At 37.1% G+C, this 25,976-nt stretch overlaps 1 protein-coding gene across 1 annotated transcript in view; it reads right to left on the bottom strand.

Moving 5' to 3' along the window:
* AQR (aquarius intron-binding spliceosomal factor) overlaps positions 1–19,387 on the bottom strand; it is a 59,725-nt gene extending 40,338 nt beyond the window's left edge. The window contains exons 1-16 of the mRNA XM_050897231.1: positions 19,277–19,387; positions 18,333–18,389; positions 17,114–17,154; positions 16,061–16,096; positions 14,948–15,068; positions 13,493–13,633; positions 11,779–11,847; positions 11,186–11,286; positions 10,431–10,507; positions 9,117–9,181; positions 7,040–7,156; positions 5,958–6,071; positions 5,031–5,134; positions 4,695–4,797; positions 3,501–3,621; positions 413–554 (exon numbers count right to left, since the gene is read on the bottom strand). Coding sequence (XP_050753188.1) covers positions 413–554; positions 3,501–3,621; positions 4,695–4,797; positions 5,031–5,134; positions 5,958–6,071; positions 7,040–7,156; positions 9,117–9,181; positions 10,431–10,507; positions 11,186–11,286; positions 11,779–11,847; positions 13,493–13,633; positions 14,948–15,068; positions 16,061–16,096; positions 17,114–17,154; positions 18,333–18,389; positions 19,277–19,360 — 1,493 coding nt within the window. The 5' untranslated portion in view covers positions 19,361–19,387. The remainder of the gene's footprint in view (positions 1–412; positions 555–3,500; positions 3,622–4,694; positions 4,798–5,030; positions 5,135–5,957; positions 6,072–7,039; positions 7,157–9,116; positions 9,182–10,430; positions 10,508–11,185; positions 11,287–11,778; positions 11,848–13,492; positions 13,634–14,947; positions 15,069–16,060; positions 16,097–17,113; positions 17,155–18,332; positions 18,390–19,276) is intronic.
* Positions 19,388–25,976: the final 6,589 nt, after the last annotated feature.

Below are 25,976 nucleotides of genomic sequence, written 5' to 3'. Positions count from 1 at the left end.
AAATCTAAAAAGGATCAAAATGTGGCAGATGGCAAATTCAAGAATACTCAGTAACACCTCTCATAAACCAGAAGAGTTGGTGCTAAGTTTCCAGATTTTGTAATGTCAGCCAAGGCTTAGTACTTTTGGAAAACTAACTCATCCATCTCAACACAATACAGGTTGGTTGTTAGCATCCAACATACTGTCTTAACACATCTACGCACACACATATCAACACACCCTTACGAAATCATCCCACAGGATGGCAACACCTTATGGAAGAAGTTAGTATAAAACATAGTATCTATGTAATAACTTAAAATATATTTGTTACTATGTATTTAGTATATACACAATGTCAGTTATTCATTCTCGAATGCACTTTGATTACAATTGAACTGACTGGTTTGCATCAGTTAATAAATATTACCATGGTTTCATCCTACTGACACTATCTTCAATGTCCTGTCTGATCTCGTAGGTAGACTCTAAGCGGAAAAGATTGAAGTTCCTCAGCAGGTAGTCATGAAGAGTCAGAAACTGTAGATTCAATTTGGGAAGTGCAAGACAGCCTAAAGGGGTAAGGGTGGAAGGGAAGAGGTATTTGATGGATAAACAAAAAGAAGATGAATTAATACATTGGTTCTATGAATTCATAAATACATACACACATTATTCTTTAACTGCTATAGTTGTTATCCTGGGAGATTCTAAGAACTACTCCTTTTATAAATATACGCCACTAAAAAGCACACATTTTTCAGGTTTTCTCTAGATGAACCTGCACAAGATTAAAGGAATTTTCATTCTTCTGGCAGTAATACAGTGAACTATTTAAAGACTGACTCCTTCCCTGTATTCAGACTACAACAAAATTGATTTTTATAAAATCAAATGCAGGGCAAAGTAATGGTACTTTGGGAACGCAACAATTAAGCCAGCATTAAATAACGATGAAAAAAGCTCATTAACTAATAAAACCCATGCATTATCCAACAATTCTCCAATTCCAATCCTTTATGTTTATTAGAAGCCACAAAAACCATTAATGTAGAAAAAAGTTTTAAGCCAAGAAATCAGATATTAATATACAACTTTCCTCAAAAATTTCTGTTACTGATTATAGATTTTTTTTTTTTTTAAATGAGAATGAAAAACATGGGAAGATTAGATCTAACTAAACAAGGAGTATTAAAACTCCTAGACAGGTCCTAAAGCTTGCATAGCTTTAGGGTAGTCTTAGATGCAAATTTTCCGTAATAAAAATTCTTACATGTTACTCATTTACCATTACTGGATTAACGTTCCAGTTTGACACCTATGCTTAAGACCTGTGAAAGCATCAGGCTTTTGTAACTTGCAATATTATCCTTGAAACCTTTCACTGGTATATGTACTACATATAGGCTTTCACATGTGCTGAGATACAACGGCAGTAAAGAAAGGCGGTAGAACACAGTAATTTCTATTCTGGAAAGCCTCATGGTGATAAAATACTTTAACACATTTCCCAACACCACGTAGCAAATCCTGTCCTGTAAAGCTCGTTATATGCACAAAGGGCAGGGCCTGTAGCAACACCTCCTTAAGGCTGCACAGCATTTATCAGACTGATATTCTTCTTCCCTCGTTTTCCGAAAGAAAACAGAAACAATACTCCTATCTTTCTTGGGCTAAATTAGTCTTGTTTAAGTTTTAGACCAGAAGAATTAAGAACACAAAAAAACCCCAAGACCACGAAAACAAAACTGTCTTGTTTGAAATCCGTGCTGGAGAATACATGGAGATTAAAAACAGAAAGTGTAAACCGAGAGAAGCAAAATAGAAAAGTACTTGTAACAGTCTGGCAGCAACAGAAATGCTTCACAACAGTGCTATCAATACATGAATAATAGCAAAAGAGTTCACCACAGAAGGAGGAAACGTTTCCACTAGCAACCACTGTTACTTGCCAAAATTATATTTCACCATTAATAAAATTTCTTTAACGCATTATTATAAAGTCACAAAACAGCGCAGAAACAGGTGTGATGAGCTGCTCTTTCTCCCCCTTCCCCCCCTCCCCCAGCAATAACACATATATTGTGATTAATATATTTGGTTAATAAAACACAAAATAAACACATAGTGCCTGAACAAATTAAGTACTGCAAAGTCAGCCTTCCAATACGGTCTGAATGACAGTAAAGCTACCTTGACTTGTATTTAAGAACCTGAATGTTTCAGAGCATTAGAACAAGCTAGGTGGTGTTCACGGAAATAAAAAATAAAATTAAAAAAATCTTGGTTTATATATTAATTTCCTAGACATTACAGCAATCACCCTGTTTTGGGTTTTTTGTGGAGGTTTTTTTTTTTGCTTTAGTTTTTTGCTGTTTTGTTTTGGGGTTTTTTGACTGTTTTTTGTTGTTTTGTCGTGGCTTTTTTTTTAAGGATAAACCCCATCAGGAGACCTATTGTTCAGAAGAATCTGAGTCAGCTTTTAACTACCTGCATCATACTAAACATAAGTACTTTATCTCTTCTTGGACAGATCTCTAGATGGCATTTGTATCATATCTGTTTGGAAAAAGATCCTTTGTTGCCTATAACCCTGCCTATCTAAAGAGGTCAAATTTCAAAAATCTCTTTCTTCTCATTAATGCTTGTACACAGAGAATTTATCCAAAAAAACTAATTTATGCTAAGCAGCTGAACTTAAGGCTTATACCTACACAAAAAAACTCTGAATCAAAACTACATGGAGCAGGGTACGGAATACTCACTGCTCAAACCAGAAACATACTTAATATTAGTCTTTGAAGATATATGTTGTTATTTGGAATTTCCACGTTCGAAATTAAATTTTTCACATTCCTAATGAAAATTCTCATGATCCACATTAAAACAACAGTTTTTTAAAGTAGCCAGAAAAAAAACTCATGTGCTGTTTATTGCAAAGCTTAAAATTATATAATTCTTTGTTTGCAATACTTGCAGTTTGCTTCCTTGATCATGAGCACATCAAGCAAGAATACTAGGTTCTGAATTTAGAGTGCATACACTACCTTTCAGTGACTATGTGTACACTTCTACCTTGAAATAAACGAGATAATTAGCGTTAATTTCCTCCCATCACCACTCTTTTTTTTCTTTTTTAAAAGGCTTTCTTCAACATACTTAAGAGCAAAGCACAGACAACAGCTTTTCTGCTGCATGTTTACAACCTGTTTCACCTTACAGTAACTACCTGTGCCACAGCTGGTGGTATAGAACATGTTACCCACATCAGAAGCAAATAAATGTCTTTGTGTAAACATAGCCTTTGGATTTTTCTTTAAATCCACTATAAATTTGCTAACAATTTCATCTCAGAGTTCCTGATTCACAACTCAAAAAAAGTTGGCCTTACTCTTAAGATACTGGAAGATGCCAAAGTACTGCATATAAGTTCCAAAGACAGAATGAACAGACATCAGAACTGCTTTATTTGCAGCATTTACTGTCCTGTTCAGCATTTACTGAACTACTGATCATACCTTCTCCAGAATAATATTCAGTTGGTACAATATTTTCATCCCAAATAATCTTCTCTGTGGGATAAAGAGGCATCTGGTTGAGTTGCTGAATTTGAGATATTCGTCGCTCATGACGGGAAACCTAAAGAAAGGATGCATTTTAAACTTCCATAGAGCAAAAAGGGACAACAAAGCTATTTTTGAAACATACACATTAATCCATAAGACTGCTGGTGGTCACTTGTCATTACCTCTCTTTTAATAAGTTTTGAGTTTTTTTAATTAAATATAACTAAATGCACACGTGACATCAGAAGATGAACAAACACATAGTCCAACTATCGGTCATAGTACTAGAGTTAAACAATCGTTTGGCTACTCAACAGACCAAAAATGGCACAACAGAACTGAAAATATTCAGTCAAGGCTTAGCAGAGAATCAATTTCAAATAAAATTTATTTTGCTTTCCATTAAACATATGGTCAATAGCTAACTAACACTGCTCATCCAGCAACAGCTAGTCTTAATTCTCTCTTTGGGAGTAAAAAAAGCCATCCAATACTACAATATGTCATCTGAACAAATATCTCTCCAAGGCATCCATAAGTATCATATTACTACCATCTAAACCTTAGGAAATTACGTGAACGATTTTTACAGAAATCAACAACCACAAAATAAGCCTAAGAAAAAGATTTTAAAAAACAGCTATGCCATTCTAACACTGATATCAGATTAGAAGCCTACAGTAACATTGTTATACACTGCATATCCAAAAAAACATTATGTGCATCAAATGGTACTTCAAATGCGCTTGAGGAACCAAACAGGTACTGAATATCTAGATCTACTTTAGCAGATTTTTTGTTTTTAAAGGGGACAAACAGATTACTACATAAAGAGCAGCAACTCTTCCAGAAGAACTCAAAATTGTTGCTGAGACTCTGCTTATTGACCTTTACAATTACACCAAACACATACATACTAGTTTCTCAGGGAAACTACATTTATAAATAAACATTTTCAAATACTTAATTTACACATTTTTAAACCATCTTAGTATGCCATTTACTGCTTGCTGTAACACTGCTGTGGTCCACAGGTGGTTCAGCAAAAGGTCCTAAATGGCTACTTTTGTTTGTGTAGTTGCTAGATTTAGCTATGCCTTGAGTTTGCAAAATTAAAAATACAAGCAACATTAATGATGTTTTTACCAGCAACTCCAGCAGAAACTCCTTTTCATAGCTGGAGTCTTCCCCGTCAGGAAGGGGTGGCAGGAGGCAGAGGTACGATGCCACCTGATGGAGAATATTTGAGCTGCACAGCAGAAGGAAAAACAGAAGCTTCTGTCACTGGCACTGAAACCCGAGAGAGAGCACTTACCATAGCTTTTTTTTCTTAAAAAAAAAAAAAAAAAAAAAATCCAACTATGAATTTCATCAGAGACCAACAATTACAGATCAGTATTTTAAGTGAAGTTTGAGATATTTAACAATTAACTGAGAACAAAGAATTTCAATTCCATATTAAATTTCATTTTGATAACTTACCTAAGGGGTCCAAATAACTTCACCAGTGAATCACGAGTATCTACTGCAGCTACATTTGAGAGTGCAAAGTCATATAACTCTGGAAAATGTGCAAATGCTGCTCTCTACAAAAGACCCACACCCAAAACGTGAATGTAAGCATATTAATGAAACAATTTAGTAACAATCTAAATATTTATACAAAAGCATAGCTTCTTCTGATTCATAACATGTAGCACCCTATGGACACTACCAGGATAGAAATAAAAACCATGAGAAATCTCCTTTTTTCTTAGTGAGCACCACTTATTTCCTACTCCTGTGCTTCCAACACAGTATCTTTCTTTATACATCCTTCTATCAGCATTTTTTCTGTCATTAAAATAAAACATAAGGGGGCAGATATGTAGCCTTGCAGACAACTAAGGAAAACAAGGAACAAGTTTAATTTAACCATGCTTCCTTGAATTTTTTTGTTAAAACTGATGGGAAAAATTCTGTCGAGCGTAACTATCTTCACATGACTACAAGCGATGTGAATTTTTATTTTGTCTCTTACGCACAAGGAACCACTATTGCTACCATATGTGTGCACTGATCTTGAAGAAATGGTGCCACCTACTGCATAATCGTAAGTTAAGTTCCAACAGCACTTAATTTTCCCTTCTGAATAGATTTAATGGAAGTAGTTCATCTCGACAATATCAAATCAAAAGTGGTGGTGTTTTGCTAGAGCATATTACTTAGTCATAGTCACATACATAACATTGAAGCATTAAGCGTCTTCAATATGGTATAGAAAGTGAAGTTAAAACTATTCCTGTAAGTCAAGAGGAAAAATAAGGAGTTTGCTTTGGGAAATAACTTAATGCCTATTCCAGATGCAAATTAGACTGAAACAACCAAACCAAATCTTTCCCTCCCATAAGCACTTTGCTGTCTGCCTACCTGTAGAGAAGTAATTCTGTCATAGTGAATTGTTGTCATCTCATTCTCTGTCAAAGCATTTCCAGTCTGATCATTGATTTCAAAGCCAGTGTAGAATTTAAGCATATCTAAAAGCTGAGACATCATCCATATAAATTAGTGGATTAACAATAAGAGACACCCTACCACAAACAAAAACACAATTTAAGAGGACAAATCTGGGCACTATGCACAAACAAGAACCCCTCAAAGTTCTTGAAGGAATGGACTAAGGACCGGTATCTAAATTTTACACTTGGCTGATGCACAAAATGATTTTGTTTCGGTATCTCATCTGCAAGCCATAGAAATTACAGCACAGCCCACAACCAGTGTGGTTTCTTTTACATACTAGGACTTGAAACTGAAACTAATTGCACTAACGTGATCTAGCCAGAGGTTCACTGGGACACTGAATCCAACTTACGGCTTGCCGCTACCAAAAGGGAGAGGTCTTGCTCCCTCCTGCCCTCTCTGATACCAGCTCTGGAATTCATCCTACCGTTCAATGAGATTATTTAACTCAGAAGAAGAAAATTATTCAGATGTGCTGCTGGCTTTGTGTTCCATCAATACTGACCCTCAGAGAAACTGAACAGATGTCACAGATGGGGAACAGCAAGCAGCAGGAAAAGCAGCTGAGATGCAGGAAAGGGGACTGATCTTCAGATCCTGCCATAAAAACCAATACACTGTCTATGACTGAGTAAACTGAAGGACAGTAGTGAAAAACAGCTGCACTGTAGAACAGTCTGAGGTCAAAACAAAGCACAGAAGAATGCATTGGTGACAACATCTGCTATACGTGGGGTAAAGCATGCCAGAAACTGCACTGTTTTCTAGGTTGTACTGTTAAGAACTGTTCAAAAACAGAGCCAGAAATGTAAGAGCAGTCACACACATAGGTACAGGTAAGAAAGAACTACTGTCTGAAGGATTTAGATAAATGTAGTTTGTATCCATCAGAAAAACCTGTCTTAACAAACAAATATAAAATGAAACAATTGCAGTATTCAGAACTGCATCAGAATAAAGAAGTTATTTTCAACAGCTTTGTATCTCACCTGGCAGAAGAGATGACCCTCCTTCTCTCTTTTAGCAAGACTGGACAGGTAACAGTGAACAACAAGATGGGAGTCATCCAACACTGTATTAAACCAGCGCCGTGTGGGAAGCAAAGCCTGTGGTAAACAACCTCATGTTGATACAAGCAATTCTTCAAAATGTAAGAAATCCTGGTTTCTTATAATTTTCCATTTCAAGAAGACATATCAAGATAAGATTGCTGCACAGTTACTTACATATCTAATACCCTAACAGAGGTTTTCATATTAAAGCAGCATTTATGTATGCCAAGACACTGGTTTTATGCAGGTAAGGCTGCTATGAACACAGCCTTTTATATGACTGGAAGCACGGCACAAACTTGCCATTAGTGAGATTGCATCCTGCCAGTAATAAAAGTAAATTAAATAAAGCAATTGTTCTACTACTAAGTGTCTACATAATGACCGTGTGCTACAAAAGATATGTCAAACTGCTGCAACATTGTTTTAAATGTTTGCTTTCTATACTTATTTCATTAATTGTAAGCTTGTCTTTCTCAAGACTGCAAACTGTGTTTCTTCTAAATATGGTATGGTATCTTCTATTCTTTGTAAGATACTCAAATTAGATCTAAGAATTTTCCAAATCTTAATTAAAAACCTATAAAAGTTTTTTGTAAACAAAACAGAGATCTTCTCAATGTAAATAGCTTAAGCTGCTATATGTAGCAACTGTTTAACAGCATACAGTAGTACACCTCAACAATTGAAGAGATAAATGAGTTGATCTCAATGGAATCTACAGACTGAATTTACAAAGCCACAAAGCATCAACACAGTGTTTAGAACTAAGACAAAGAAAATAAAAGAATCTGTAGTAGAAAATGTTAATTGCCCTGCACAATAATTACAAAAAACAAACTCAGAAAACCGTAAGAACTTTCCATGGAGTCATTCCTTTCAAATTATCAAATCACCAAGTTTTGATGGTAGTCTATATACCGTAGTATGAAACAGTAATATTCTGAAAAAGGCCTCGACATAGGTAAAAGAGCCCATTAACACAGTACACGCTATCGAGGCAAAAAGACTTGGATTTACAGCTAATTTCTCATTTGCTTGTTCCAGTCACTTAAACAGGCTTCATAAACTGTCTGAATTCTAACCTTCCTGTAATACCTAGTGAGAACTAACATTAAATGTACTGCCTCTAAGCATTTTGGCTAACAGCCAGACTTAAGTTTAACTTCAAATACATGTTTTCTCTTATGAGAGTAGATTACACCCATAAGACAACAAGCTCTAATTTAAAGAATTCATTCTATTGCAACTACAACCACAGGCTACTTAAGTGATTTAGCAGAGGACAGTTAGCCTGTATGAGTTCAAGATCAAGCCATTTTAAAGTTCCCTGTGCTTACTGTTTCAGAAAACTCTGTCTTATTTCAGAATGTCTTCTACATCTGAAGTTATTTTAAATAAATTGCTACTCACGTGCGAAATCGTAAATTAATGTCTTTTATTTTTAATTCTGCTACTGTGAAACTTAAAATTGTCCCACTTTCTCAGTACCTGCTGAAAAATTTCACAAAACCTTGCTTGGCCTCCTATGAGCCTGTAACAAACCTAGAACACCAGAAATGTTACTTCTAAATAATGAATTCTAGTCAAATAGAAATAGTTTGCATTGCAGAACTACTGACGCTTTCTGGGGTTATACCCTACAACACAAAAGATATTTTAAGTAACCTATTATGCATTGGGAAGAATACTTCTGGGTTATTCCTAGTGGATTAAAGCGTCACACGTTTTCATCAATTGCCAGAATTATTACCACTACTTCAACTAACAAAGTTGTCTTCACTGAGCAATTTAGGATCCTAGCTTTCTCTAACAGTTCATCTGGTTTATAAACATTACTAGTCAGTTCCCAATGTGGATGCACTGCTACAACGTCCCATTTACAGACAGAAAACCACCATTAAGCAACCATATGCACAACTGCTAATTGGAATCAGGCTGTAATAATGACTTTACACATTTAAAACCTAGAAAAGTACACCTGGAAATAGGTTGAAAGAATTTAATAACTTACCTCAAGATCTAGCATGAGTTCAATGAATCTCTCACAATAATGAACTTTGTCCATAGAAATAGGACCTAAATAGAAAAAAAAAAAAAAATTTTTTTTGCAATTGAGCCACACCACAATATATTTGTACTTGAACTATTCTTTAATAGTAACTGCTACTAATATATCAGTACTAGCTTTTAACAAGATTAAAAAGTTAACTAGCACATTCTTCTCCTTCTGAAACAATCTTTTCTTTCATTGCAAACTAGAAAATTTTTGGATATGAGAAAGTAATGGAATCAGAGTTTCAGGAGTGATTTTATCCACTCTGAAAAAAACAACCAACACAACATACAAAAACGCACACTTCCACGAGATACCAATGGCCCGCTAAGCTTCTTAAGAACTTTTAACTCCGGGTACTCCAAAAATACCTATTTAAAAGCTGCAATCAAGGTGCGCGCAAAAGGCCTTGACAATATTCAAAAGTACTCGGTGACTACTAAGGAGCCTTTAGAATCATTTCAAAACACAACACTAAGTCTGCTTTAATGAATATCTATTTCCTAAAGCCTCCAAAGAACTGTTAATGTAAATCTTCCTAAACAGGTCTTGCATAATTGGGAAAACAGAGGGGATAGGCATCCTTTCTGAGGAAGCCACAATACACAGAATTTCCCCTTAGAGCTCAGTTAAGAGCTGAAGTTTGCTAAGAGTTTAAGAGCAAAAACAGAACTCCAGGAAGTGATTTCACCCAAACTGTGCTGTACTTAGAGCATAATAAGCCTTTTTTGTCAAAAGGCTAACACCTTCCTGTACAAACACTTTTCCTTTCTAAATCAGGCAAGCATATAATTTTGCTTGTCACAATGACTTATAAATCAAGAGCAGTCAAATCTTACAAAATTTCACTTCACTTACGCTTTTGTTCTTACCGTAAATCAACAGTACTGACAGAATACAGCCTTATTATATGCATTTATACCACCTGTTTAACAAGGCATCTATGTATAAAATTCTTTAATGCTGTAAGAAGGCTGTAAGCACACAATAAAGAATATCAGTACCCAGAAATTTTTTTTTTATTAAGTCCATACTGAACAGAAGGAAAAGAGGTTTAAAGTAGTTTTCTGCTATTTCATTTTTAAAGCATATACAGATTTGAATACTAATTTTGGCATGAAATCCATGCAGACAGGCATGGATTTCACTAAACCCCCATCCAGATAAGGTCTCCAACCTCAGGCTGGTATCCTAAGGAGTAGTTGCTTCAGGAACAGAAAAGAATTTAAGACAGATTACCAGATACCAAAGTAATATAAGAACCACAGTTACCTGAGACAGGTATTGATTTTAGCACAGAAATGAATTTCTGTATGAGCTGTGAAAGAAATCTTCTCTCCTGGTATGCTCTAAAATCAGATATGTGACAAAAGCATTAATATTCCTTAAATACAGACTAGAAGTACATCGTATGTTTCACTAATACAAAGTTAGCTGCTTTAAAATTCATATAATGGTAGCAGGTTGCTTTGAAACACACCTAAACTGTCTACATGATAACTTTTCTCTCTGCACTCAGGCAGACAGATTAGCAAAGTCTACATTTTTAGGCACAGAACTGATTAACAAACTATGCTTCTACTGAGTCAAAGAGAAGTATGTCACCACCTACACCTTGCCACATTGCAACACAAAAGTATTGGAACATTTAACTTTAGTGAGATACACACAAATTTATTCAAATACTTGCATAAGCTATTTGCTTAAGAGCTAAACATTTGCTAAAGGTCATGAAAAAATACAAGTAACTACATGAATATTCTCTTACAGCTTTAATCCTATAGCTCTAAGACTTGGTATCACAAATTCACTGATCAAATAAAATATGAAGTTCTGTAACAGTATTTTGCATAAAGACTACTGAAAAACAAAATAGTTTCCAGGAGACCACACATGATCAATTTTTACTAGCCATCTTTACAGTTTTTTTAAAAAACAATTTTATTGAAACAATTTATTTTAGCTGAAACACAATGAACGCATTAAGGGCTTTGGATTTAACAGGAAAAAAGGTTTCTGTAACATACCGCATTCTTGTCTCCTCATCCATTTTCTCATCATTTTTCTTAATTAGATTCCAGAATTTTCTTAGTTTTGGTGTCTTTTTCAGCTCTTGTTCCAGTCGTTTCTGAAATGTTAAAATGTTATTCAGTCACCAAGAATCCTTGTTTTCATGAGAGATAAAAATACAATCCAGTCTTATTAAAAAAGAAAAAATATATAACAAACTGAAATAAATAGCTGTATCTGACTAATCTCAATAAGTATCACTGTAAAACAAGAATGTAATATTGCTAGAGAGAATCTAGCCATGGCTACATGTCAGCTCCATTCCCTAGTCCCTGTGATCTCATGACCTTGTCTACAAATTACAGCTTGAAGAAGCTCTAAGCAACAAAGCTTAGTTTTATGAAAAATTACATAATTAATTAATAATTACAATTACATGGAAATTAACAAGAAACAAGAAATTTTACCAAGCACACAAAAACATAATTCCATAGCAATGCAGGCAGCTTTAAATATTAGACTTCCATAACAGTATTCCATAAGAATTCACTTTACAGGACTTGGATAATGCCCAGAAGACTGCTCTGCCAGTTTACAGTGTTATGCTTACAGGTTGTAGAGCCATCCACATCGGTAAGGAAATGAGCTGCTGCACCTGACCTCTGATCAAATCCACCTCCTGTTAGAGAGTTACAGACAGAAAACTTTTTTTAAAAATTCTTATGTTTTCTGACATGCCTGTCTCACAAAACACATCCATGTACACTACCATCTGACAAAAGTATGTATGTTGTTATATTAGATTTCACAATTTCCTAACAGGAAACCGCACAATAGCCCTACCCAGTAACACTTAAAACTGTTGATGACTTTCGCATTTTAGGTTCTTTTCATGGATTCTGTCAGTCCTTAATACTTCAGCAGAGGCCCCATCCATGTAAGTATTTTTAGCATAGAAGCTGATGAGAACTGATGTTCCTTCTTCAGTCATTTCTTGTTCTTGAACTGACCTTTCTTACTGTGCTTTCTCTATTTGTTTTTACTCTGTTCTCTCCTGAAGCCCTTCATTTATCAAGTTTCTCCCACTTCATCTACACTCTTCCCATTATCTGAAATAACTAATTTTCTCTATCATTCATGTAACTTCAACTGTTGTTTCAAATGTTCTCTCTCCAACTCTGCCTGTGATCTGGATCCACGAAGTTTTCTTTCTTTCCTAAACTACTGAAAAACTTCCATTAACATCTTAAATACGTCTTCATGGACAAATACTCTTCTCAGCATTCTAAAATTTCACACTTCAGTGCTCCTTACTTAAAACACTACTGTGACTATCCTGTTCCACATTTCTCAAAGAAGGGCAGCTTCTAATAGCAGTATGCTTTTACAAGCACTTTTTTACTGGCTTCCATATCATGTTATATGAGAAACATGCTCTGCAAGTAGGATTCCATACAGTCACTATCAAACCCTCCTTTAAAATGAAGATCCATTGTACCATGGCCACCGCAGAAAAATACTACCTCAATAAGCTATACACATAAGGTTCAGGATGATTACTGACTCCTATAATCATTCCTAATTCCAAAATCAAATAATACACTTTCTAAATTGTTTTGTCTGCGAGACACGATTTTGTTCTTTACTTGTGCAGACCCTGATTTTAACTGATACATCCTGTGTGCAATGTAAGTAAAGAAAAAGCCCAGTAGCAAGAGACGTAACAAAGTACTGTGTCATATAACAGATAATTGTAAATTATTCTCCACACTTGCTACCTGTAACTGCTACTAGATCTGTAACTGTGTTTTTACTATAGACTGAAAACACAACTTTGTCCAATGCTTTCTTAAAACTAACTCAGGAGAAATGCAGATTGAAATATTATCTAAACCTGGTTTCAAAAGTGAAAAAAATTACTGTCTTTCTCAATAGTTGATGGAAATAATTTTGTGCAATTTCCCAGCCAAACTAAAAAGAGCACAGTAATAAGTAATCTGCTTTTAAGTGTAGAGCAGCTTTTCAAATATACTTTTTTAAGCAACATTTTAAATATAAGTCTGAATACATGCCTTTAAATTGCAGTAAGTGCCAATCCTCCAATTTCAAGTCTCTTCTATGACCTTGTGTCACAGAAAAGCAAACGTGATGAGAGAGACAAAGCAAGAGTCAAAAAGAGGGGTAAAAGCCCTTCAGTACCATCTTCCTCCTTAAATGGGAATTTTGCTTCATCTGTCTCATAAGAAGAAATTGCTCAAACTAAACTGCTATTAACACAGAACAGCATAAACACACTGGAAGTATTACAGTTACTTTTAACATACCAAACTATTGAAGCAGTGATCAAGGAAAAGCAGCAGGACTGTCTGTTCATGCAGAGAGTATTCACTGTCATTTTCAACCAGTGACGCTTCCAGTATGCATTTGAAGAAGAAGGGAAAGTGTTCTGGCTTTTTTTTGAATGTCTAGGAATAGAAGAGCAAGTTGATTTTGAGTCAGGTTGATACAAATAATTTCAATCTTCATTCACATAACATAGCTTAAGTTCTCTAAATCCATTTAAATCTATAAAAGGAAGGATTAGTTTCTCTCTTTTTTATTTATTCTGACCAGGCAGCACAAGCAAAACAGACTAATCATATCCTCCTGACCAGGGATCCTCGCACTATGGGAATGCTCTTAGTCGGACTACTGCCTTCTGCGTAGTCTAACACAGGTGATGCATAGGACACACCGAACAAGAAGCACAAGTGGAGTGGATTGTGTTGTGGGAATGTTCAACTGGTGATCGCACAGAATTACTGTAAAATGACACAGGTTAGATGAGAATTGGTAGATTTTGGCCAAAACTATGGCAGCTGTTTAGTGATCTGCAAAAAGTGAGCAGGTAAAAACCACCAGATATTAATTACAGTTGTGGAACTCCCATTCAGCTACCTCAGCAGGAAAAAGATAAATCAAATAATTGTCAAGATAAAACGGTTTCTTTACAAGGGCAGCCATGTACCCAATAACAAATTTAACTAAGCTGCTTGGAAAGTAACATGCACCTGTCATTTTGCATCTAGTACGTATGCCAGAAGAAAAAAAGACACAGATATCATATGAGCAAGTTATTACTCCTTTGTGCTTTGCCAGCACTGAAGTAATGGCACTACTATCAGAGTAAGTATGCTTCTGAAATAATGCCTGCATAGAATTTCTAACGAGGCTCATGTTGTTGAGATGGCCTGTGAGAACTGGACTGTTTGTAGAAACACTAAATCATTTCTAAACCTATTATTACAAAAAACACTACACACAAAAGCAGAATAAGAGATTACCTTAGTATAAAATTTCATGCAAGAAAGCTACAAAACCATATTCACAGGTTTTAAGCAAGACACTATTGGATAATATGTTAGACTTCCAGTGGTGCCTTCTTATATCCACAGATATAAAAATCCTCTTTTTTTTTTTCCAATATCAGAGCAAGAACTTCTCTGCAAATGCCTGACTTTAGTCAAGTGCCAAAAAAAGCAAATGCTAATGATGATGTAAAGGCGTCACACAGCAGAACAAAGGACTCACGCACCAGAAGGATCAGGTGATTTTTCATCCGTCCATTGCTTTCTCCAAAAAGAACACACACTCTAAAACACTTTAAAACACTCCAGCTGAGGTACCGTTTACTTTTAACACTACAAGCTTTGCTACCTTCTGTCAGTATAAGTGAGCACACCGCAAAAGCTGCAACTTGTGCATCAAAGTCAATACTAGCTGTAATTGAAATTGGTTACCTCCCACGCAGGGACATTCTCTCTGAACTTCTCATTCACCATACAGCAGATTGACATTAAATATGCCTTACTGGACACCTCTGGAGAATAATTCATCCATAGGTAATTTTCAAGGTACTGGCTGTGAAGAGACAAAGAATATTTCATTAGTTGCTGCCACCCACATAATCCGTCACTCATTCAAAAGAGCAGTTATCCACAGGGGTTTTTTCCTCCTTCTCCTTAAAGCCATCTTTATAGTTTGTGAGTAGTTCCTGAAGTTATGTCTCATCTAGGTCACTGCAGCAAAACTTGTTGGACTCGGTAACTGCTACAAGAGACAGATGAGTTTCTTATCAGGAAGACACATTCACCAGAGGGTTTTCAAGTGTAACAAGTAGCCACAGCTGAATACAAAGTCATAGCATGAATTCATGTTTATTTTCCAAAAGGAGAACAAAAAAAAGAAAAAACTTCACTTGTCTGAAGAATGCCACATGCAGCATTTCCTAGCGTAAGATGCAAAGGACAACTACTGTAGAACTATAGTTGTAGTCTTAAATGAAACAGAGCCAAACAGAACACTAAATATTGTGGTTTTAAATATGTAAATATTGCAGGTATTTATTTTACATCATTTTAGACATGCTTTATAAGTTCCTCCAGGAAAGTCTGAATTAGCTATAAGAATCTTCTAAACAGACTTCCATTTCTTTTCAAGTGAAAAAAATGTTAGTGATGCTGCTGCAGCACAATTCATTTTTACCCTCACAGTAAGAGACTTAATCCTAAAACTTCCTCTGACTTTGGTGAGTTCTGATTTAAGGCTTAATGACACATTCCAAATTACAGACCCAAGTTTTTCACCTATTTCATTCATACTCCCTTCTTTGGTGCTTCACTTACACTAGAAATTCAGAATCATAAACCAAGATACTCTGATATGTTATTAAATTACTTCCTCCTTAAATTAAGCTCTCCTCACTTAATTTTCCTAGGCACACAATTCAAAGCTTTTGTAAGTAGGAACAAACAAGTATACTACCTTCAAACTGACTTACTGCCCTGCATTCGCTTCTCATCTTTACAGATTCCTATGAAAAATAATTTAAAACTTCACTCCAATTAGCTTACCTGAATTCAAGAAGCATTATCTTTCTAATAGCAAACCTAAAAAGGAAAAAGTAATCAATTAACACAGGAAAGAAAGTCTCCCATACACATCTTAGCTGCATGGAAAATGGCTATATTTTCCCTTATTTTGTTATATAACGAAACCTGCAGAAACATCTAGGAATTATTTCTGCCTCCCCATTTCCATCCAAGAGCAACCACTTGAATGCAGAAGCAACTGCTATAACACTGTGGAAGCTAAAGTTCATGCAGGTTCATTAAGCAACCAAACTCACATTAAAAAAAAAATCCATCTAGATCTTTTAAATATGAAGACATTGCTTCCAATAGTCTTGAAGAAATAAACTGCTAGAAGCTGAGAGTGTCTTCTGGAAAACTACAACTATATATTTAATCAGTTCGTAATGGTATCTCTTCTTAGTGACTGGAAATGGAAGCTTGCTCTGATCCTGTATGGCAATTCTTAGATTACTTTCATAAAGGAACGATAAACAGAATTCTCTTCAGACCTCAAACTTCCCCTGAAAAGCTCCAAACAGCTATGGTTACAACTCTCTTCTGTATACACAGCTGTAGAGTGCAGTTTATCTTGAATTCTTTGTGTTCCCCATCTAAGATTACGGTTCATTGAAATGAGACTTGCCCTTTATAAACCTGGTAACAATAATTAGAGAAAGAGTAAAAAGCTAGAGGCAGCACACTCCTCAACTGTTTTTTTTTCTTTACATACCTTAGTGACAAAAGAAGGGACCAGCCTTCTATAACTATCACAACAAAACCAACATAAAACACAACAGACTACCACATCAAGGAACCAAACAATATTATGTTCAACCATCACATTTAAGGATCATGAGCTCATGAACTTTCTTTTTGCCACATTCAGACTTTGAAATCCTGTAATGATTAAACGACTCAAATGCACTCGAGTTGTTTCCATCTGCTTTCAACATGTTAATGTACTTTAAAATATTCTAGGAAACATTAGAAACCACTTCAATACAGATAATGTTGGAATGCTTGTCTGTAAGCAAAAGTGACTAGTGTACTTACTTTGACCTGACAATTTCTTTTATATATACATCTTCTATAACCTATGCGAAAGAATATTTCAAAAAAAATGGTTAAGAATTTTATATACTTCATAAAGTGATTAAAAATGCATTAAGACATCTTATGCACTCAAAGTTATGCTGAATTAGTTAGTCTCTGCTTACTGCTATTTGATCAAGAATGTAACAATTATGTCTCAGCTCTGAGGAGTCCAAAAGCTTCACAGACATACATTCTCACAAAGAAAGTAAATCAACTTAGGGGAAAGCACACAATGATAGAGAATTGATAGGACTTTCATTCAAGTTATTCTGAAGGAACAACCTACATCTCACTGACATTTTTATATAAAAGTCAAACAGATACACAAACTTTTTTATTGTTAATCTTTGGCTTACTGTTGAATTTAAAGAACAGTCTTCAAGAGTCAAGTCTGCATCAACTCAGTTATCTGTTGTCACTGTTTATTTAACTGACATTTAACCAAATCCAGACACTTTTACCTAGTTTTTCCAACAGGAATGAAAGAATCTGCACTACCTGTTGCAGTAGGCACACTTTGACATCCCATGACACAGAGATGCAATCCTGTTGCTTATATACATCCTGATTCTAATAATTGCAGACAAATCCTATCACAAATGCTACAAATAGAGTGACTAAACTGAGGCTGGAAAGGGAGATTCAGCCAAATACCCACAAGGGAAAGAAACCTAACATTCAAGAATCCCGCACTACAGAAAACCAACACAAAACCAAACACATCATGTCAAATTTTAAACATTCAAAACACGCATATCCACCAGCACTAAAGTTGTTTGATCAAAACTCTCTGAAGATGCTTTTAGAAAGAAGTATACAGTGCAGTAATACTTGCATCTTTTATCCTTCTTTGATTTCTAAGAGTAGCCCCTCCTCAAACATCTTTTAACCTCAAAGGAGATGCTCAAAAATCTTTTACTCTCCTAAGTTTTTGGCCAAAATAAACTGAACAAATAGCATCTAAAAGAACTGCACTGCTATAGCACACCTTCATAATAGTGCCTACATTTATAAACTACAAATACATAACAAATTACAGTGTGTTAAGCAACTGTTGACTTTCCAAGCAGCCTCCTATACTCTAATATAAAGTAAGCACCATTGGAGGTTGGCATATCAGAAAAGGATTGATCCTCATTCTTTTACACCCCAACACAATTCCAGTAGAAGTATTTACCTTTGAATCAAAAGCCAATTTTTTCTTCACGTGTGGAGCCCAGTATTTATTTGCTAACTGTATGGGAGAAAAAATAAATAATAAAAAAAGGTTAAATATATACAATTTCAGATGTAATGATACAATAACTCTATAACACATCCCATCCCCAAACTTTATTTCACTAGTATACTGCTTAATTTCAGCTTACAGTAACTACAGGTAACAAAATCATGTTTTCCAACAGCAATGCTTTTCAACCATTTAAGGTTTTACGCTTAAACTTTTTCCAACAGAGGTGCAATTCTCTGTAAAAATTTCAGCTGCATATACTGCTATATAATAAACAATTTTTTTTTCCTAAGTTGCTTCTAGCAAATCCCTCAAAAATATACCATGATCTTTCAGGGACTGCAAACCCCAGATTGCAAGTGATTACGCTCCCATTGAGGAATTTCACGAGGAACTAGAGACTATATATAAACGTCTAATATTTTAAAGCAATTCACTGTAGCCATCACTTCACCGAAACTCCTGAGCTATGGTGGCAAGAGCTTCCTAACCAACTTTATTCAACCTTCTTTATGCTGCAGAAGAGGAAGGAAAGCAGCATTTGCAGCACAAAAAATGAACACTTGTATAAAACCACTTAAAACGCTCAGCTACCAGAAACTGTCAGCAGCTTTTCACGTATTATAGCAAACCTGATTTATTTTGTAGCACTGCTCTTGTAAATCCCTCTAGTCTGGAAGCGCTGGGGGCACATACCCTTTCATATGTAACACAGGCGCTAAATCTCTCTTCACTTACGACAAAATGAGACCCTTCCCCTAGCACCCACGGACTGCAAAGACTATTTAAACGCCGAGGCGCCGCCGCTGCCGGAACGGCCTTTCCAGGACCTGGCCCGGCAGCGGGAGAGGCGGCCCGCAGACCCCCGCGGGCCGCTCCGCCGCCCGCCCTACCTGGGTCACGTACTCCGCGTTGATCTGCGACACGGTGGGCGCCACGATCTTCTTCGGCGGGGCCGAGGACGCCGGCGCCGCCATAGTGACGCCGGCCCGAGCCGCCTGGCACACGCCGGGCAGCGCCGCTCTCAGCCCCGCGGCCAGGCCCAGCGCACCGCTGCCCGGAGCGGAGGCCGAGCGGAAGTAACCTCCGCGTGAGGAGCAGCGGAGAGGGGAGCGCTTCCGGGGCGAGGAGCGCTAGAGCGGCGGCGGCTGCGCCACCTGCCGCGCCCTCCCTGCCACTGCCGCCGGCGGCGCTCCCCGTGCCCTCCCGGTCGGCGAGCTTCGCCTGGGCCGGCGGCCGCTGTCAGGGCCTGTCCCGGGGCCAGCCTCGGTAGCGGGCGGGCTGCTAGGCCCGGCCGTCCCCGTCAGCGCAGCCGCCCTTTGCAAGGAGCACTTCAACGAGCTGTTCAGGAGTCTGTAAAAGCCGAAAGGCTGTGAAAAAAGAAGAGGGAGGCAGGTAACGCACCGGGTTGCGTCTACGCTCGCCCTTCAAACGCTCTGTAAACCCGCTTAGGATGACTCCCTCTATTTTATTTATCATTTAGAGCAAAAGTTTCTTATTAACATCAAACAAACGCCACCGAGACCTGAGCATAGCTGCGTGCTCTGCCTGGTAGGCGTCCCTGTAATTCAGGAAATCTGTGGAGGAGAGGAGAGGCAAAGGTAAGAGGGAAGGATTACACGCTCACAGAAGTCAGTGGTTTGGTAATGATCTAGAATGGTTTGCAATTAACTTATTCTATTTGGTAAACGGATTAATTAAGGAGGAAATTAGCAGACTCCCTGGAGAAGTTACGGTGCTTTGTTTCTGCGCTCATTATCCGGCACCTGCCACTTGAGTACTTTAAACTTCCAGGCAGATACCGTTGAAGTCTGTTTGAATATGACCTCCTTTGTTTTGATATCAAGGTGATCTCCATTTCATTTCTTCAAGCAGAGGTTAAACTAAATATTCTTTTTGAAGATGAATTAGAATGTACAGTGGGAATGGAAAAAGTAATGACAGTACCTTGAATAGGATCAGACAATGGCTGCATTCAAATAAATATGCCTACTGCATGCCTTTGCTTTAAAAGATCCAGAAAATTTAAGTTTTCTCTATGAAAACCAGTAAAATCAAAAAGTTACAAAAGTACCAGTAACAAATTCTGTAAATAACAAGGATTGAGCATTGTCTTGTCTAATGATTGAAACCTTCGGAGAGATCTGTATTTGATGAAAAATACGCAAATGCAAAGCACTTACTTAAAATACACTGAAAGCAATGTACCCCATCTGACACTTAAATTTTGGTAAAATATGGTGTATGAAGATGCTTCAATTTAAATTAATCAACCTAGAGGTTCCAGCTTCGTGATTGACTTAGATTTTGATAAGCCTATGCAAATATGACTACCCCTTTTGGTGTCTGCCCTTTCTCCATCACTGGGTACAACTGCTAGCACTTGCATCCATGGACAGGTGTAGAAAATACAAGTAAAATTTACCTAAGCTCTGAGCTGGCTAGCTGAGCCATATTAGCATGTTGCTGCATCTTAGCTGGTAACACTGCCTACAGTGTCCTCTCCAACTTACCCTCCACAGTTAGGTTGTTCTATATTTGACTACCTCAGAAATCAACATACATAGCTTATGTTCGCATGTCTCAGAACAAGTAGAAATGTAACAGCTTGTCAGTTTGGCAAACAAAAGAAGAGAGTACTTTTACTATCCATAAGTAGACTAGAGGGATAAATGGCAGGAAGGGAAGGAACTATTGAAGCTACAAATCAGTGATAAAAAAGGATAAAGGAATGTAAATTCATTACCTATAAATATAGGCTGAAAATAGGAAAGCTTCTAAAATTGGCTTTCAGATAGGAGCCAAAAGTTTGGCTTGTGTTTAAGATGGACCATGGGACAATTAGGAGAGGCTATGATGATTTCTTGGGATCAGAGGTGACAGTAACTGATGACCTTAGATTTCTTTTCTAATCACATGCTCAAGTGTTGCCCACAAGGTGACATTTTTTTTTAATTATTACCATGCCAAAAAGTAGGCAGGCAAAGAGATTTTGGACCTGGTAAATGTTCTAGAACAGCCTTGCAAGACTAACTTAAACCTTCTGACCTATGCTTATGATAGATCATCAGGCATGTGTCAAAATCCACAAATTTCCATATGGTATCAAAGCTGCGAAAGCTCAAGGAGGAATCTGTGTTTACCTAACTTTTGGCATTTGGGTGTCCCAGTGAGGAGGTTAGTTGTCTTAAACCTCACTACAGTCAATGTGGTGACAGAGGTCCTTCCAGAGGGCAAATCAGAACTAATTTAAGTGCTCTGACTTGTTTTCTGAAGGAGCTTCTGATATCAGAAACTAATATTAGATGCCTAATGTTAGGCAATGTGATTACATCCCTCAGTGGCAATGTCAAATAAAGTGATAAAGATCTCCTCCCTATAAATAATGGATTAAATATTTCTTTTTAAGGGGTATTGTTTAGTTACAAAGTGCTGGGACAGTAGGACTACAAATGAATAGCAAAAGTAAAAATGAGTGCTTTGGCAAAATACATCGCTTTCAAGCCTCAAGAGCAGCTGAACCTTTAAAGAGGAGTTGTGGTGAGACCGGGCATAATGGCACCCAGTGTTGTACCTGTGTCCCCATCTGTGACTCTCACCCCAGCTCGCAACTGTCTATTAAGATTGGTCTCAGTTTCCCCCAGAGTGGAGGCACATCTGTCACTTTCCACCCCAAACGGCTTTGTAGTCAGGGGTAAAACAAAACCCTGCACCCTGTCATCCCCGCAGCCTTCTGTGAAGTTCTCCATCTTTCTGTACTCATTGACTTAACACGTCAAGAAAATCAAATATTCTTTCTCTTCAAAAATCTGTTAATTCATTCATGAAGACATGTATTATTTAAAAAGTCACACATTTGAGTAGATGCAGTTTTCAAGACCATTATTAATTTCTAAGCTGCATACAGTCCTGGTCAATTTATATTCAATGCTGCTTTCTTGCTTAATTAGCTCTTCTTGTTTTGGATGCTTGCCCTTCTATATTATTGTAGTCAGGAAAAATATGCTTTTCTCCTCTTCGTAAACTATACGAGCCAAGGTCATCAATAAGCTAGCCATTGCTTTTATCTCAATGATACTCTCCCGAATACAGTATCAGTGGGTCAGGAAGTATCTAGTGATAATCAGCAGGGGTTGATTCTATGTTCTGTCCTGTCTACCCTTTAGATTATTTTAGGTTCTACCTAGAGTCACACAAATGATTAATTTCTAGCAATGAAAACTCCAAACAATTAATCTATAAGGATTTCTAGTATTAATTGATTTTAAGGTTTGTTATTGTTTAGGGTCTTCAGTGAGACATGGCCAGTGAAACTAGATTCAGCAGCTACATACTTCTAATATAAAAGTTGTTTCACTTTTTACTGTTTCTCTTTCACACAAATACAGAGATTTATCCTTTGAATCTTTTATCTTTCAGCTTCTTAGACATAAATAAACCCTGCACTGAGAGATGCAGACTCAGTATGGATACCATCTTGCACCTATGTAAACTCTGGTGAGCAAGCTTTGTTCCAAAGCAGGTAACAAATAGCAGCACTGCGCTCAGAGTGCAAAATGGCATTACCTTACCCATTCTAGTCATCAGGTTCCTTCAAAATTATGAACAGGCATCAGCTGACTCCTCCTCCTCCTCCAAGCAAGCATTGTGCTAGGGACAGATGATTCCCCATGTGCCTCAGCCTGGTCACTGCCGTACAGCAGCAGCGCTTACTCCTGGCTCTTTGATCTGGAACGATGGGGTGGCTACTATCACAACTCTACTATCACCTGAACTCCCAGTCACCAGGGGAGCAGAGGTGGCGGAGGTTCCCCTAACATAAGATGGAATTGAAGATATCAAAACCTTCTTGCCAGGGTGGGGACTCTGTTCCCTCATAGCTGAGGGCATGCTAACACCGCTCTGATGAAACAGAAAAGCAGCTCACTGGCAGCGTTGTCACACTGCTCCACACTCTCCCGCCCAGGGGTTGTTTTCCTGCTGGTCCACCAGTACAATTTCAAGCTAGGCCTAAAGCTCCAGTGCATGATCAAGGCTGTTGAGTCTTTGGCCTGCATTACTTCATGATAGAGATGCAGGGGCCTCTTCTTCCTTCCAAAATCATTGAACATGGCTGTACTTCCGCTTACAACAGTAGTTTTTACTCTTTTCTATGTATGTTGAATACCCTTAGTGTTTCTTGGACCTTGTGGTACATAACTCAGAGGCCAAGGGAAGTCTACATTACTTTTTTCAAAAGTCAGCTGTGATTGTTCTGACAGCAATATTCTGTATGCAGAAAGACAAAAACACATAAGTCCTAGAGGGAGATGGCTGAATTGTGCTTTCCCTGTGCACAACTTAAACTTAAAAATATCGAGGTGGTCCAGGTGATTTTTAATAGAACTATGCTTCTCAGGATGGAGGTCTAGATATCTGGGGTGCATCTCACTGCTGTACAGGAATATATAATTGCATTATACTAAATACATAAGCTTAGCTTTGGGAAGTACCTAACTGCACCCTGGATACCTTAACTTAGGGCAGATGAATCCCAGCCCCAGTGACATTAAGCCACATGTTGGGTAGGCTTTCTGTGAGGCAAGGCTGTAAAGCTTAGGAGACTGCATCTCTTTAAAATCAGCTTTTATCTCTAGCTTGTTGACTTTTACACATAAACACAAGTTTTTTTGAGAGGCATCCCTCTGAAAAGCTCTGAAACAGAAAGCTCCAAACATGAGAATTTCAAGTCTCATCATGTATATGTACAAACTTGCACATACAGCTTTTCTTCTAACCAAAGAAGGAAAGTGACTATGAATATGCAGCATTTTGAAATATTACTTGCAAAGTTATATGAAATAAGTTTTAGAAAGGGATGGGGGGATGAATGGCATAAAAATGAAATATGTACATTATTCAAAGAAGACCAGAAACCTCCTGTGTCTCTTACCTGTTGAAATTATAGAAGAAACATATTGATTTAACCTGCTTTCAGGTAAATAAAATTTGGAAAAGCTTCTCAAAAAAGATCAGAGGAATCTTTCAACATGTAAAAAGCTGAAGCACAATGACAGAGGTTATTCCTTTGGTTATAGCTTATCCTTCATAGCAGTTAATATTCACGTAAACTAAATGTTCAGCCTGTTCATTATAGTTTTAATTCAATCACATCACATTGCTTCTACTATTTTATTTATGTGCATTCTTCTAGTCCAAGAGTTTGTCACTGTGTTCATCTCATTAAATATGGGTACTCACTCAGTAAATATGTGTACTTCCACTCAGTAAATATGGGTACTTTCAAAAATGATGCCTCAGTTTAGTAACAGATGCTTCTTAAAATATTTAGAATTTTAAAGTGTAAAGAAGCCGTCAGTAGCATTCTGATTTGTGTATAAATATTTATTTAGCACACGTTCTGGCCAATGTACTGCCCTTGATTTTTGTGCAAAACTTACAGTAACTTCAATGGAAATTCTGAGCTCATGACTAGAGAAAAATATGGTTTATTCAGCAACCCAGCTGCTTGTATATCCCAGAATAGCAAGCAGTGCCTCTAGTGAAGGAGGTGGTGAAATACGAGAGTTTATGTCATTCTTAGCTTTCTGTTGCTGGGCACACATTTGGGAAACAGCTCAAGTTAGAGCAGACTCTGGGCTATTCTAATTCTCTTCAGAGACTTTTAGTTAGGTTCCTACCAACTGGAGCAGAACAGTGGTATGAAGAAAAGAGACCAATGGCCAGTAAAGCGCTAGAAATACTTGCTAGAAGTCCTGTGAGAGGCTGTTAGGTGATAAAATTCCTATGGGGCAAAAAGATGAATGTGAGATAAATCTGTTTGATGGAACATGAGGTCTTCGTCACTGAAATGAGATTCTAAGGCATATAATTTCCTTTCTGCTAGTGCTAGGATGAGAAATGTTATGGAAAGTTGAGTCTATTTGCAGCATCATTGTAAAAGTAGATTCTCAATCACATATCCTTTCTCACGATATAGAAAAAAAATACAGATTGCAGACAAAACTGAAGCATATCTAATATGCAGCATAAAACTTAATCAAGAGAGAACAATTCTACGATGCTGAGAGCTAGCTCCAGTCTCCTAAAGCTTTCATCCTTGTCTTTCTCCATATTTTCTAAGCTTTTGGTAGACATTTCTGTTAGCGAGTCAGGATTTTAAGAGAGGATAAAGTGGCAATAAAACAGAATACCTATTGAAAACAGCAAAATTCACACTGGTGTTATTAAAAAAAAAAAAATTGTTAACTTTTAATAATTTCTTTTACTGAAAAAACCGTTCTACTGTGATATAAACTAAAATATTACACAACAAATCATTTTAGCTTATTGGCAAATGGACATTTTTCCTCTGCTAATTGCACTAGCATCAGACATGCTATTTGATGCCTGAGGGAATTCTTATGAAGCTCTTATCACTACCCAAGTACCTGCTATTATTAAGACACAGAGTATAAAATACAAGATAAAGTGCACTACGGCAAACAAGGTTGCCAAGATACTAATCCAAGGTTACTCTCAATGTCCTGAAAAAATCATAACGTGTTTTGATCTTAAAAATTATCCTCAAATTGACTGATACACTTGAGGTGT

Source organism: Gymnogyps californianus, chromosome 5 (genome assembly GCF_018139145.2).
Source record: "Gymnogyps californianus isolate 813 chromosome 5, ASM1813914v2, whole genome shotgun sequence".
Lineage (NCBI taxonomy): Eukaryota > Metazoa > Chordata > Aves > Accipitriformes > Cathartidae > Gymnogyps > Gymnogyps californianus.
This window is presented reverse-complemented; position numbering and strand designations above follow the sequence as displayed.